Source organism: Arachis hypogaea, chromosome 5 (assembly GCF_003086295.3).
Source record: "Arachis hypogaea cultivar Tifrunner chromosome 5, arahy.Tifrunner.gnm2.J5K5, whole genome shotgun sequence".
NCBI classification, from domain to species: Eukaryota; Viridiplantae; Streptophyta; class Magnoliopsida; order Fabales; family Fabaceae; genus Arachis; species Arachis hypogaea.
Window position 1 is genome coordinate 115,112,832 of NC_092040.1, and position 13,998 is coordinate 115,126,829.

General features: G+C 29.9%; 3 protein-coding genes and 1 non-coding gene across 6 annotated transcripts; all 4 read right to left on the reverse strand.

Moving 5' to 3' along the window:
- Positions 1 to 452: 452 nt before the first annotated feature.
- On the reverse strand, positions 453 to 3,878 carry LOC112803062 (protection of telomeres protein 1b). 2 transcript variants are annotated; one of them, XM_025846517.3, is made up of 10 exons: positions 3,615 to 3,878; positions 3,133 to 3,269; positions 2,715 to 2,904; positions 2,512 to 2,576; positions 2,308 to 2,396; positions 1,794 to 2,081; positions 1,619 to 1,695; positions 1,407 to 1,471; positions 1,124 to 1,276; positions 453 to 936 (listed from the first exon to the last, which is right to left on the reverse strand). In XM_025846517.3, the coding sequence occupies exons 1-10, from the start codon at positions 3,736 to 3,738 to the stop codon at positions 727 to 729; spliced, it is 1,398 nt and encodes a 465-aa protein (XP_025702302.1). In that variant the 5' UTR covers positions 3,739 to 3,878; the 3' UTR covers positions 453 to 726. The 2 variants fall into 2 exon arrangements, with proteins under 2 accessions (XP_025702302.1, XP_072092583.1); XM_072236482.1 differs by having other exon boundaries at positions 3,133 to 3,335; positions 3,615 to 3,824.
- On the reverse strand, positions 3,407 to 3,502 carry LOC112804653 (small nucleolar RNA snoR113). The gene has a single exon (XR_003203266.1). It is a non-coding gene; the product is annotated as a small nucleolar RNA snoR113 (small nucleolar RNA).
- Positions 3,879 to 7,613: 3,735 nt separating the features above from the next.
- On the reverse strand, positions 7,614 to 13,922 carry LOC112803063 (FBD-associated F-box protein At4g10400). 2 transcript variants are annotated; one of them, XM_025846520.3, is made up of 11 exons: positions 11,943 to 13,922; positions 11,612 to 11,854; positions 11,382 to 11,531; positions 10,990 to 11,297; positions 10,053 to 10,207; positions 9,865 to 9,932; positions 9,609 to 9,771; positions 9,429 to 9,502; positions 9,106 to 9,152; positions 8,690 to 8,869; positions 7,614 to 7,960 (listed from the first exon to the last, which is right to left on the reverse strand). In XM_025846520.3, exons 1-4 carry the CDS (start codon positions 12,630 to 12,632, stop codon positions 11,010 to 11,012), a joined length of 1,371 nt encoding a protein of 456 aa, XP_025702305.1. In that variant the 5' UTR covers positions 12,633 to 13,922; the 3' UTR covers positions 7,614 to 7,960; positions 8,690 to 8,869; positions 9,106 to 9,152; positions 9,429 to 9,502; positions 9,609 to 9,771; positions 9,865 to 9,932; positions 10,053 to 10,207; positions 10,990 to 11,009. The 2 variants fall into 2 exon arrangements, with proteins under 2 accessions (XP_025702305.1, XP_029154450.1); XM_029298617.2 differs by having other exon boundaries at positions 9,085 to 9,152.
- LOC112804057 (L-idonate 5-dehydrogenase) lies at positions 9,117 to 9,996 on the reverse strand. Its single transcript, XM_025847492.1, has 4 exons — positions 9,865 to 9,996; positions 9,609 to 9,771; positions 9,429 to 9,502; positions 9,117 to 9,152 (listed from the first exon to the last, which is right to left on the reverse strand). Exons 1-4 carry the CDS (start codon positions 9,994 to 9,996, stop codon positions 9,117 to 9,119), a joined length of 405 nt encoding a protein of 134 aa, XP_025703277.1.
- Positions 13,923 to 13,998: the final 76 nt, after the last annotated feature.

Below are 13,998 nucleotides of genomic sequence, written 5' to 3' on the forward strand. Positions count from 1 at the left end.
AATACCACAGTATTTCTACCAATTTCTGTCAATTCTTACTTATAAATATGTTTAATAGAGCCAATGAGTAATAGCTCAAATGACATAATTTCTCCATACTCAATTAAAAGGTTACGAGTTCGAGTCTCCTATCTTTGGTTAAAAAAAAAACTGTGTTTAATAAAAATATTTTTGTAAATGTATCTAATAAAAATGTCTTTTTTATAGCTGTATCTAATAAAAATATCTTTATAAATATATTTTTTTATATATATTTAAAATATAATAATTAATTATTATTGACAATAAATTAACAGATAATATATTGATACCCTATACTTTTCCTAATAAATAAAAGTTGTATTTTTTATCGAATACAAAAGCCTTGGTTACCTTGCTATTTGAATATACACATTAACAATGAATATTTGAGCTTTTGCATCTTCAACCACAGTTTGTATGATTGCAATATAGATATCAATATTCACATATCATATAAATTTGTTCCATTGAGCATTTCCTTACATACCCTGATATACTATTGTTCATTCCAGAAGGGTTGCATTTCATCTACACATTTACATTCAAAGTTTACCAAAAAAACAAAGGTTTTCCATTTTTCCTTGCATACAAAGCAAGTCCTATATCTCTAGCAAAATATAACTGCATTTTCTAGTTCACCAAAATGTACAGCCTGCAACATATAGTCTCTCAAAAAAAGTGGAGAAAAGCATTCTTAACAACACTTCATGCTTCTTCCGCTACTTTGGTGCTGGATACTCTGAAATGTCTAGTTCCCCAGGTGTCATCTTTATTGAGGTAATATGATTCAAGACAAACAGAAACCCATGGCGGATTTCTCTTATCACTGGTAGCACCACCTTCAGTTACTCCAAGCAATTTGTTTAGCTTCTTGCTCAAACTATCCGTGTCCGGATAGCCACCAAAAAGAGTCTCCTGCCATGTATCAAGATAACAAAAAAGGGAAAAGGAAAAGGACCAGACACATAAATATGGAAAACAAAATAAGATATTAAAAGTGATAAAGCAAAACTCAAGTTAGAAACAATAACTTTAGCTCATTATCATAAAACAATTAACAAGAAGCCTAAATCTATGAACATTAGATAAAATTTGTGCAAACCCCATCCTTGGCAAAAACATAGGCATGAATTCTAGCTGTTGCATCCTCTAGGGTCAACCGCATTCTGTATATCCCAGCAGGAGAGCGGAGCATTTCAGGTTGGCAAGGCAACGCTGCAACCACTCGAACTACACACTTGAACTTGGCGGTCACCTACAATACATTAATTCAATAAGCAGAAGAGCATCAGTAATCTGTGCATGTATGACTTGTGTATATGGATGGAGAGTAACTGAGTTGAAACTAAGAGCATGGTCACAACAATGAAAAGGACATATAACACCTGATTATTTGTGAGGGCTTCCATCAGAGTAACATGCGGCGCACAATGACAATCAACCGTTACAACTGTATTGATCAAGAACGATTGTTATTCCACTTTAAAAATATATATATATATATAAGATAAAAATTCTCATAATTTCTGCCAATCATAACTTTAATATGAAAAATTATAAGTTAAGGAAATAGACCTTAGTGAGACAAATGAAATACCTGTCACAGTTGAAGGTCCAGGGACACACCCCAAATAATTTATTTCAAATCTCCGAGACATCCGCTCGTCAGATAACCTGCTTCAAGGCAAACAAAAAGAATACATAGATAAGCTCAAGTTTGCCAACCTTATATATCCAAACCATGTAAATGTTTGAACTAATTTTTCTACCACCTTTTGCGTGTTAAAATGAGATTATCTTCAGCTGGAGTGTATCGAAACTTTGTAAAAGGGGTAAAAAAACCACGCCATAGTCCTGCATGCACTTCAAGGCGCATATTGACCAACTTAATCCATTTAAGTTTAACATTGTCTAGAAGGTGAAAATGACTCTTGTCAATGCTTCCATCAAAGGTTATCCTCAATATGGACCCAACAGTAGGGAAAGTACAATATAGATCTCTTGGCAAGGCCAATGATTCCAATTGTAAAGGAAGTGGACAATTCATTTCATCTTCTAGCCTGCAATTCATAAATAGAGTCAACAAAATTTCTTTAACACACCAACATAGTAACATAAAACATTTTTTACAATCATATAAACTAGTCGAAAAATCACCTCTAGCGCAATGGATATATACAATTGAAACTAAGCCCTTACTAGCAAAGGATCAATATATGTTCTCTATCATTATAAGTACAAATGGCAGAGATGTTCAAATAAAAGCAAGCTTGTATTTCAACTCACTTTGAACGTATGGTGTTTGGTGGGGCATCAGTACCATCCCAGACATAGATAAACCATTCATCTTTGGCAACCTCACCGAAATGAAGTATCTTAAGATACAACGAAAAGCATGAAGTAGAATTAGTGCTTTTGAGTAGAAACAATAAAAAGTACGGGTATAGAAATCTCTCGTGCAACATAGTGACTAAAATCCAACTCAACTACCTTGCATGCCAAATTCACGTGATCCCCTTCCTTGATTTCTTTAAACAAACGAAATTCCTGTCTGCCTACACAGCATATCAAAAACCTTGAATTCACACATCAAAATTTAGCAAGGTATAAAGCTAGATTATGAAGTCATGAATAAAACTTAATGGATGTATGCAAGTCTATACTGAGTAATACAGAATGCAACACCAAAGTACCATCATTTGGCTGAAAGTTGACCCGCCATTTTCTAAGTTCGTGTATGCATATTCTGTCCTCATTTGTACGCTGATACTTAGAAGAAACTTGATAAGGAACAAGATCATCACTATCTTTCCCTTGATATAAGGCAAAAGAGGAAAATGCTTTACTGTAAACGAGATTATATTCCCCATCAAACGATCTTACCTACAAAAGGTAAAACAGTGAATATTTAAAGAATACAAGATGTAATTTTGTCTATACAAAATAAATTTCACTTCTATTCAATAAGAGTAGCAATTAGCAAATGAACATACAGTTTATGTCAATGTAATTTCAACTTTACAACACAAGGTCACTAATCAATATCTATGTAAACTCGTGAAATACATTAACTTCAACATGTGAATGCAAGAGGTTAATATGAAAGCATACCGAAACATTACAAAGGTGAATCACATCTCCGGCTTCAGCAACATGGGGAAGCTTATCAGCAGTGAGAGAAAAAAGATTAACAGCCATACCGGTTTCATGATGTGATTGATCAACTATTCTTAAGACACAGCAGTAATCTGCAGAAATTTGTTATGAACACCATGAGCAGCAGCATTAGCAGATTATATATTTCATGCAATACTCTGAAAAAAGAAGGTCATCAAAGTTGGTCAAATTCAAACACTCCACACATCACACACAAAAAAAAGTGAAACCGGCTCAAAAGACACCTTCAGAGAAACACTCATCAAGCTACTACCAGTGGAAACACATGGCAGCTGTAAGCCCGGCCTTTTTATCATCATCGCCGGTTCTCAAGTTAAATGTTTCTTTTTTATAAAATAAAAGTAAAGAATAGAAGAAACCCATAAATTTGAAAGAGGAAAGATGCAAACTTTGCAACGAGAAATGAAGATACATACCAGTGCCTCTCGTAGTCTTAGGGAAGGAGTATTCGAGGATAACCGCCACAACAGACACTCTCTGGCTGAGTAATGAAAGAACATCTTTTATCGGAAAACACTTCATTCCGCTTCTGGAAGCCATTTCTCTCTCACATACTCAGTTAGGGTTTTGCGTCAAAGCAATGGAGGGAGACGACACTCAAAGTTACCAGCTTTTTTGGATGAATCGGAAGATACTCAGTAGTCACATTAATATAGTAATTTTTTTTGAAAAAATGACAACTAAAATATAAATATTTGTATTATGTTGAATATTTTAATTAAATATATCAACAAAATTCAATTATCATCTTTCCCTAAGGAGATTTGAATATATAAATAGTAACAAAAATAAACAAATAAATAATCTTGATATTTTTTTAGTCTATATTAGCGGATTCTACTTAAATGTGAAAGTTATTATATTTATATGTTTAAATAAATATTATTATAATTTATTAATTGATATACAATTCAAAAAAATTAATACTTTAATAAAAATAATTTATATTGTAATCACACATAATGAATATTAATTAAGTTAAATGACATTTAGATATATTATTAGAATTTTCGGATATACATCGTATACTTAATCAATTTTATTGTATTATGTATAGTTTGTTTACTAAAAAATAATATATATTTACTGAAATAATTAATTTGTTTATGTTTAATTTGATTAATTTTAATTTTTAAATTTTTTTTAAATGATAACCTTTAAAATATATTTTAACTAAAATTTAAAAAAAGTTAGATAAATTAATTACTATATAAAAATGAAATTAACTATTACAAATATTTTTTTAATATGTATCTCATTCTTAGTGCATGTTATTTCATAAATATATGTTATTTTTTAGTTTTCTTAATTTATGCACAAAAGAACTCATATATGAATAACAAAATTTTTATACGTTGCACGAATTGAGGGGTTAATATATTTTTATTATTTTGATATTTAATTTAATTATAAAAATAAGTATATGAATTTTACCGTGGTTAATAATTTGTATTTTTTAATAATTTTTTAAATAATTTGTTTAGAGCACATTTTAATTAATTAAAAAAATAAATAAGTAAATGTGTTTGTTGTTATATAAAAATAAAATTAACTATCGAGATTTTTCTCTTTATACATTAATAGACTATACTTATATTTGAATTATTTATTTCAATTTTTTTAATTTTTCCAAATTAATATTTAATATATATAAAATATATTTAATTAATATGTATATGAATATTATACTATAATTTATAAGTGAAACTTGAATAAATGAGGTTAGCTTTTAAAGTCCTATATATATATATATATATATATATATATATATATATATATATATATATATATATATATATATATATATATATATATTATTAAGCGGATATATGTTTATAAAAAATAAATATTACTATGTATCTTAATATATTGTGTCATTTTAAAAGAGGTTATTATTTTAGTAGAAAAATATAAAAATAATTATATTTAGTACTAAATATTTTTGACATGCATATAAAAATACAGTCGTTACTAATTAATCACATATTTAAATTATTTTTCAATTAACCAAAAAAAGCAAATACGTGTGTAATTGTTAAAAAAATACTCGTGGCAAAACAATATTCATTATAAAATATGTATACATAGCAAGAATAAAAAAAATAATCACTTAATATGTTGCATTGTAGTATGTCTTCTTTTCTAAAATTTTGAATAAAATAAAAATATTTAACTTATTGTTTGTAACGATAGAAACTACTTTCAAAATTACTTTCACTTGTAAAATACATAATTGTTTTTGATTAATTACTTAAATTAGTCTCCAAAAATTTTAAAAGTGGATATTTTAGTCTTTAAAAAAATTAATATACAGATCAATTCCAGGTTTTATTTTGGCAGATAGGGGTGTGTATGACCCGGCCCATCCCCGAACACTTTAGGAGCTAATTTGGTGTGATTTTACCGGGTCTAGGGTCGGGTAAGAGTCTCAAAAATAGACCCGGTTATTATTTCGAGTCGGGTCTGGGCTATGGCTCGGGTCACCCGAAATCGGCTCGGTCATCATACACAATTAATATTTTGTGTTATTAGTGATGGATGATGGCTATTTTTATGTGGAATTTAAGTATTATAAATTTAATATTTTGTGTTATTAGTTATTATAAGACTCTAAGTTAATATTTTATGTTTAAAATGCATAAGATTTTAGACTAATGCATAATCTTGTGTTATTTGTATTGATTTAAATATTTGGTGTTATTAGACAATATTAGTATTGATTATGGTTATACTTTAATTTTAAGAGAAGAGTTGGTTCTTGTTATATTTTTCTAAGTGAATTTTACCATGTCAAATAATGGTTGGAGTCTTAAAAATTTGGATATTTTCACATGGTAACTTATAAGAAGGTACCAAGGTAATGTAATGTTAACGGCCCGCTTTTCACCCGATTTTTACCCGGTATAATCGTGGCCTGAAAGTGTATAGGTTTCATCAGGTATATGGTCGGGTTCGGGTCTAATAAATAGGCCCGGTATATATTTCGGGTCGGGTCTGGGTCACATCAAATCCGGTTTCACCCAACCCATGCACATTCCTACCGGCAGACAAATCAGTCCTCAGTTCATTTTATGGCAGAGTAATTACCCATATTAGTCCCCAAAAATTTTAAAAAAGACATTTTAGTAAAAAAAAATTAATATACAGATCAATTCTTAATATTTTTCTCGGTCAGACATAACCGTCTTCCATCCAAATTTTTGTATTTAATATAATCAAAAGATGTCCTACTTTAAAAAGCATGTTTGTATTAAAAGAAAATATTTTAATTTGGATTTCAAAACATTATTATTCACCTTACTTGTTTCTAACGAAAAGAATGTATTAATATGCTAGTGTCGTCCACATGCACAAAGCTAAGTTAATAATGATGCTTTGAAATCCAAATTAAAACATTTTCCTTTAATACAAACATGTTTTTTAAATTAGGACATCTTTTAATTATATTAAATACAAAAATATCAAATAATTTTAATCTTAATTTTTTTAGAATAATTTCTAATAATTTTATTTATTTATTTATTTTATTATTATTATTATTATTATTATTATTATTATTATTATTATTATTATTATTATTATTATTATTATTATTATTGAGTATATATATATATATATATTTAAGAATCTAAATAAATAAATTTATCATTATTTTTGTCCAAAAAATACAAAAAAAATTATGATACAATATTATTGTGTAATTAATAATAATAATTATTTTATTTTATTTTTTTTAATGAAGGACTGTTACAAGAAAAACGTTAAAGATTGATCTATATATTAATTTTTTTTGGGAATTAAAATGTCCATTTTTAAAATCCTTTGGGACTGGATAATTACTTTTCTGAAAAATCAACTGGAGACTAATTTATTTGTCGAAGTAAAACCTTCGAGATTAATCTGTATATTAATTTTTGTTGAAGACTAAAATATCCACTTTTAAAATTCTTAAAGACTGGTTTGAGTAATTACTCATTTTTTTCTTTAAAAAAGTCAGTAGCATAATTCAAATTCAAGTTTGGCTAACAAATGGATAACTCTATTTTTAAAAGATAGTTTTATATTATTTATTTGCAGCATTTAAAATTAGCATAATAAAAGATACCGATAACAATTTATTTGATTTACTTTTTCTAGTTGTAAATGAAGTACTTTATAAAATACAATAAAAATATTAACAACAAACTACTTATAATGATTAAAGCCAAATTTCTCAAAATAATAAAGAACTATACTATAGATGTTGATATTCTAAAACATAAAAAAACCAATTTAAAATAGTAAAAGAGACTACCATCAAATAACGATTATAAAAGAATAAGACAACTTTGGATAATAAAAAAAGCATAATATCATGCAGCTGCTTCTGTAAATATTGTAACAATTAGCAAAGAGAATAAAAGAAAAACTTAAAATGGCATCAACACAGAGAATTTATTCATTCAATAAAACCATGATCTTCACATTCAACATAACTTATCAGCATCTCAATAGAAGCTACATGACTTGCTGCTTAATTGAAATTGATTGAAAATAAAATTATGAAAGTAATCCATTGCTTTTGGTATGTACATACATGGGTTATCTGTAGCCACCTGTTCATGGAAATAAAAAATGAAAGAGATGTCCTTAACTTTTTTTTTACTTTTATAGGTCCAATAACATATGCTATAGGATTATTAACAAAACTACCTAAAAAACTATAAAAAAAAAAAAAACCATTTCTCACTAGCAAGGCCATAATCGTTGTCTTTGGTGTGACCTGCAAACGCATATTATCAAACGAACATAAGCAATACATACATATTAGTATATTACTATCTAAATAGCTAAACTTCAAAGTGATCATTTCGTAGTTCACGCCTTTAGGGCTAAATTCAGTTTAATTAGAATGATTCAACTTTAGATCAGTAATACTACTACTTAGTACAATGAAGCAATCAAACTCAAAACACTTAAAGTAATAACACCAAAGAGCACAAAACTTTTCCAAAAAACCAAAAGTAAATAAACACTTCCATAATGAAGCAAGATAAGCAAAAAATATGTATCTAAGACCCATCACTACCAGAATGAGGAACGTAAAAAACTATCTTATGTGCTAAGAGACTGTCTGCCTTTCTATCAATGTAGAAGCTAGTTCTTGAATTTGGTCATCTTTCTCATTTTCTAGAATTTTTGTCTTTACTGTTGCTACAGCACGTTTTACTTTCTCCATTTTGTTATCATCTATCTTCTGAATACCATAATCTACTCTTGTGACATTCTATAGTTGATCTTTTCCCATCATCATATGAATGTTATATTCTTTCACATTAATTGATATATATAACACACCCAAAATAAAAACTAATAATTACATTAAAAAAATCATTCTGAATTAGACATTTGTTCACATGTATACCCCTTATTAATCTACAAATAACTACTATATTTATTTCTACTAAATGTGTCTGGATATTGGAAAAAAAAGATAGACTTATTTTCCTACCATTTTTCGCACCAGAAATTGATCCCACTGGATGTGAAGGAGACATCATATCCACATTATTTTCTTTTCCACTAGGTTTGGTTGAAACTGAAGCACATGGTAGCTGAGATTCATCACTTTTTTCTGATAACTCAACATCTATTATCGAGTCTTTTATTTGCAGATGGTCACCAGCTAAACCTGTAGATAGTGTTTGTGACTTGAGAAAGAACTACACTCTGTCTAACGAATGCAAAAGGAAATCACTCAACATTTTAGAAAATAATTTCTAGACAAAATAAGAAGAAAAGGAAACGTAATTGGCAAATTTTTCTCAATAAAAGATACAAAAGCATGGAATTTAGTTGAAGAATTCCATATCCTAAATCAAAATGTGGCCATTGCAAATATCTTACCAATTGAATGGGTTATCTTACCAATCACAGTGTCAGGTAGCTTGAAACACATTGGCAGGATGCACCACCTGAAAACATAATGGAACATTCAATATTTTATTGGAATCAATTGCAATGTTACTAGATGAGAAAAACATTAACAAGATTATTTGACTCCTTTGCCTATAAAATCAGTATCTCTTGAAGAAGGTTTATATATATAATTATATATATGGTCTTATATGTATGTTAGTTTTCAATGTTCATCATTAGTATTTATTTAACTTATTGAATATAACACATGAAATGAAGTACATCTAAATTGAAACATAGGATATATCAGAGCAACACATAGAAAAGTTTACCATATTGGCAAGAGAACCGTGAGTTGATGCTGATCCAAAAAATTTCATGCCACGACAGAGATTGTAGCGGCCACCTTATTAGAGATACAGTTAGATATTTCAAGAATTAGTTACTAATTGGTTACATTTGTCATACCATATAAGGCTACAAGTCTCTGATCAATATGATTCTTAACTCACCTTTGCAGAAATTGCATGTTTGGCAACTGATTCCAGGCTCTAAGGCTACCTTGTCCCCTACTGCAAGAGATTGGACTTGAGTGCCAAGTTCTTGAACGATTCCAGCACATTCATGCCCTAGTACCTTCGGCTTGTTGGCAATAAAATTTGCACATCTCATAGTCTAGCAACAAAGTTTAGTCGTGTTCAAAGAACAGAATTAAGCAAATGCTAGAGTACTAATAATTAGTGATAATAAGAACTTTCAGGCTCTTACCTTATAGTAGTGAACATCACTTCCACAAATACCAACAGCTTTAATTCTAATTGTAACATCATGGGGACCTGAAATTGAAGATTGTCGATCATCACAGTACTCATGAGCTTCAATCACTTCATTAGATATCATGAGTGTAAAAGTTAAATGACTTGAAATTTTAAGTATGGATAAGAAGATCAATTTACTTAAAGAAGGAAGTGGATATGGTTGAATTGATAGATTTTTAACACCAAGAATCCAAGCTGCCATGTTGATCTCTTCATCTTCACTTTGTGACATTTCTGTGTTAATCATCATCATCTGTTGCTAATGCTTTTCCTTGTGTCATATCTAATTTCATCTGCATAAAGCATCACTACCACTGTCACTGTCCTTTGCACTCTTCATTATTCAGTTCATGATCGACAATTATCCATATCATCTTTTGGACTATGCTAATGCCACTTTGTGTCTTTGTAAGAAAATGATGTCAAGGTATGACTTTGTACTGGTTTGTATTTCATTGCTTCAATTTTTTTCCTACAACTTATTCTGATTTAGCACCACTAAAACATATTTCACCATTGTTTATTGAGAAATTAATAACTCTTATGGGGGAAAAAATTAAAATATTCTGATAAATCACTATTCAATGACTATGCCAGAATTGCATACTTTACAGGATCCTAATTATTTTTAGGGTTAGAGCCATACTTATTAGTGGATCAGTCCCTAATCCATAAATGAAATTGATTGATATGTTATGGTGCTGAGCTGAGTTCATGCTTTGATGACAAAACAAATAGGGAGTTCTATGGTTGGTATGAGACACAGTCATGACATGAATAAATACAATAGGATAGATTATAGAAGCATGCATGCTCTTCAGAAAAATCCATTAGGCATTAGCAAAGGCTGAAAGCGATTTATAGCATATAAACAGCCACATGTGACATGACCATATCACAATATGGATGAGGACAAACCACCCATATGGTCTCTATGACATTTATATGAAAAACCACTCAGATTAAGTGCAAAGATTCATCATTATCTCGTTACTGATAATTCATGTAACCATTGATGCAAAAGAAGCATATAGTTCAGCAAAGAGCCAAGAGCATACAGCAAGAAAGTCCTTACCACAGGTGAATGCTGATCAGTTAGTTTACTTCAAGTCGGCACATGCTAGAGCCCCTTTGTATTTCAGATAGTGCCTCGTAAATTTCAGATTTTGATTCTAGGCTATATTTAGTATGAATTGTCATTGTCTTTAAAACAAGTCCTCTTTGTAAAATATAAGCGGTAAATTCATGCTCCTCTGGACTGTTTAGATATCCTCGATGTTCAACGGTGTTCAAATGCGATACAATACAGTGAGGAATGCTAAGTGGCTGTGTCCAACCATTGCGGGATTTTAGGTAAGATCCGCTCGAAATAGAATCCACGAACTGAAAACAAGGAACAAGTCAAGTCAAAGGATGCAAACAAAATTGCAAATAGACAAAAAGTTGAAGTGATGAGATCAACCATACCTGAGATATATAAATTTTTAGAGCTTGAAGCTTAGGACAACTGTGAAGCAAGTCTATTAGAAGACTACTCTGGAAAATATGAAAATCGAGTTGCAGCTGAATCAAATTGCAAAAGTTGGGAAGGTCTAGTACTGGCGCACAAATCAAACACTGCGTGCAAAAGATCATTGGATATTAATTTCAACACATTGACTAAAACCATAAATTCATCGTTTTGTTAAGCAAATCACCTCGATTGTTGAAACTTGCAGCCAAAAGAATTTTGTTTTGCAAAGTGCCCGGAGGAGCTTAGGAACCCAAGCAATATTCCCAGATTTACGAGAAATATCTAGAGATGCTCTTTTTATGTTGGGATAATCACAAACCAAAATCTCTGCGTAACAACCTCGTAATGTGAGACGTAGGTATTCAAGAGATGGAGTGTTTACCTCAAGAAGCTCAAGTGTCACATCTTCGGAATCTGAATATTGTTCCTGCAAAATGCTAGTAAATTAAAAATCAGAGACAAAGTCATGCGATAAGACCATATTACATCACAATAATAATAATAACAACAGTGACCTCAAAGGTTAAACTCTTCAAGGAAGGAGGCATGTGGAATGCTTCAAGACGAAAATCAATTAAAGTGAGCCTAAGAGTTTCAAGAGCTGGGCAACCAGATAGAAGCAAATCGAGGTCCACATAGTTGAAAGTGACATGCAGCTCTAGGTTCTTGAGGGATGGGAAAATACTTTCACTGGGAGTGGGAACAAAATCCACAACAAGCATAATATTACCGTCCAAAACGAGCGACACGAGCGAAGTGCTATGCAAATTGCGAAAATACAATTCATAAGTCTGCCCATCGGTCCTCACAGAGAAATAGAGTTCACTAACCCTGCCGATGACGTGCTCAATCCAACCAATAAGGTCTGTATACCCAAACTGACCCACCGGGCAAGAGAGGCAGAACTTACGCATGGGGAGCGGGAGCAGAAGCGGCTCAAACTTCTTGAGAAAAATAAGAAAGCGCTCTTGTGCTTCATTACGTGAAAGTTCAGGGGTGTAAAAGAAATCATCGTTGAGGTCCAAGGCTTGGACTTTCTTCCAGAGGTAGCGCCACCTGCGAGAGAGGACGCTGGTGGCCACGGACGTTCTGGTTGGAAGGAATGAGAGGATGTTGCACAGGATTTCATCCGGCAACCTGCTGATAACGTCCCTATCAACTGCTGCTTTCCTTTTCCTTTGCCTTTGCTTCCGCCGTTTCCCCATTTTCACAGCAGAGCAGCTGGCTAGGGATTGTGGTATTCAAGCGTGTCAAACATTTAGTAATAAAAGAAAAAAATGGAACAAATTGAAAATGCTCAATATTTCAGTAGACCTTCCAAAACTTGCACAGAATGCAGGTTTCGGAGGCAAACCGTGGATCTGCCCCGTGTTTCCCTTCAACTGTGATATTGTGTTCATTAACAATAACTAGCAAAAAGCCCAAGACCATTGTTTTTTATAAATTTGTTGATCTCAAATTTTAAATTATATTATTAAGTATTAACAATAGATGTCTACGTATTATTGATTTGATAAAAATATGATGTAAAAAATTATAAAATTACCTACTTAAAGTAGTGAAATAGGTGATACATGACAGAAAAATATAGAACGTAAATAATGATATATTTGTCTTATATAAATATATTTATTAAGCTTAAAAATATTATCATAATGATAGTTTAATTTGATTATAAAAAGTTAATATATAAAATTTAGAATGGTTAATTCATTTAATAATAGTTAATATATTATCTTTATAATTAATAATTTTAATTAATAACTTCTAAATTATAGTTTAATTAAATTTATTAAAACAAATAAATATATAGATTTGTTGTTATATAAAGGAGAAATTAACTATCTTATATGTATTCTAATTGGAAAGAGTAATGATAAATAACCAATAAAATTTATTATTTTTTTAATATTTGGCTTACACTTTTTTTTGTGCCTTCTTGCCTTACACTTTAAACACTAAGTATTAATTTTATTATAAAATTTTAATAGTATAAGAAAATATCGACTCAAAGTATTAATGCTTAACATTTTTTTAAAGTTAAGCACAAACGTTCATTATTTTACACACAATTTTTTATATATAATCCTAGTACATTAAGACTATCTTTTCATTAAAATTTTTTATAAAAAATCATATATTATATTTTTTATTATTAATTAATTATTAAATTTAAAATTTAACTTATAATTTAATTTGTTACATATTATTTTATTCATGAATTATTATTTAGTAAGTATTTTATGAATAATATATTTTTAACATATCTAAAAAGTCATTTTTATTCACAATGACATAGAAGTGAACAAAAAAAAAGATATTTTTCAAATTCTTCACTTTCCATATTCTCTTCTCGGTTTTTCTATTTTCCCTCTCTCCTTTTATTTCCTTCTTTATTTGTTGTAAAACTGAAAAAAGAAAAAAGAAAAATAAATTAGAAGTGTTTCCTCAAACTTATAATCCAATAACAATTACTAAAACACTGCCTCATAAATAAATTCCAACTATTAATCACATAAATTACTAATGTATTCTTAGAAAATTACACACATTCCTTCATTAGCCTAATTA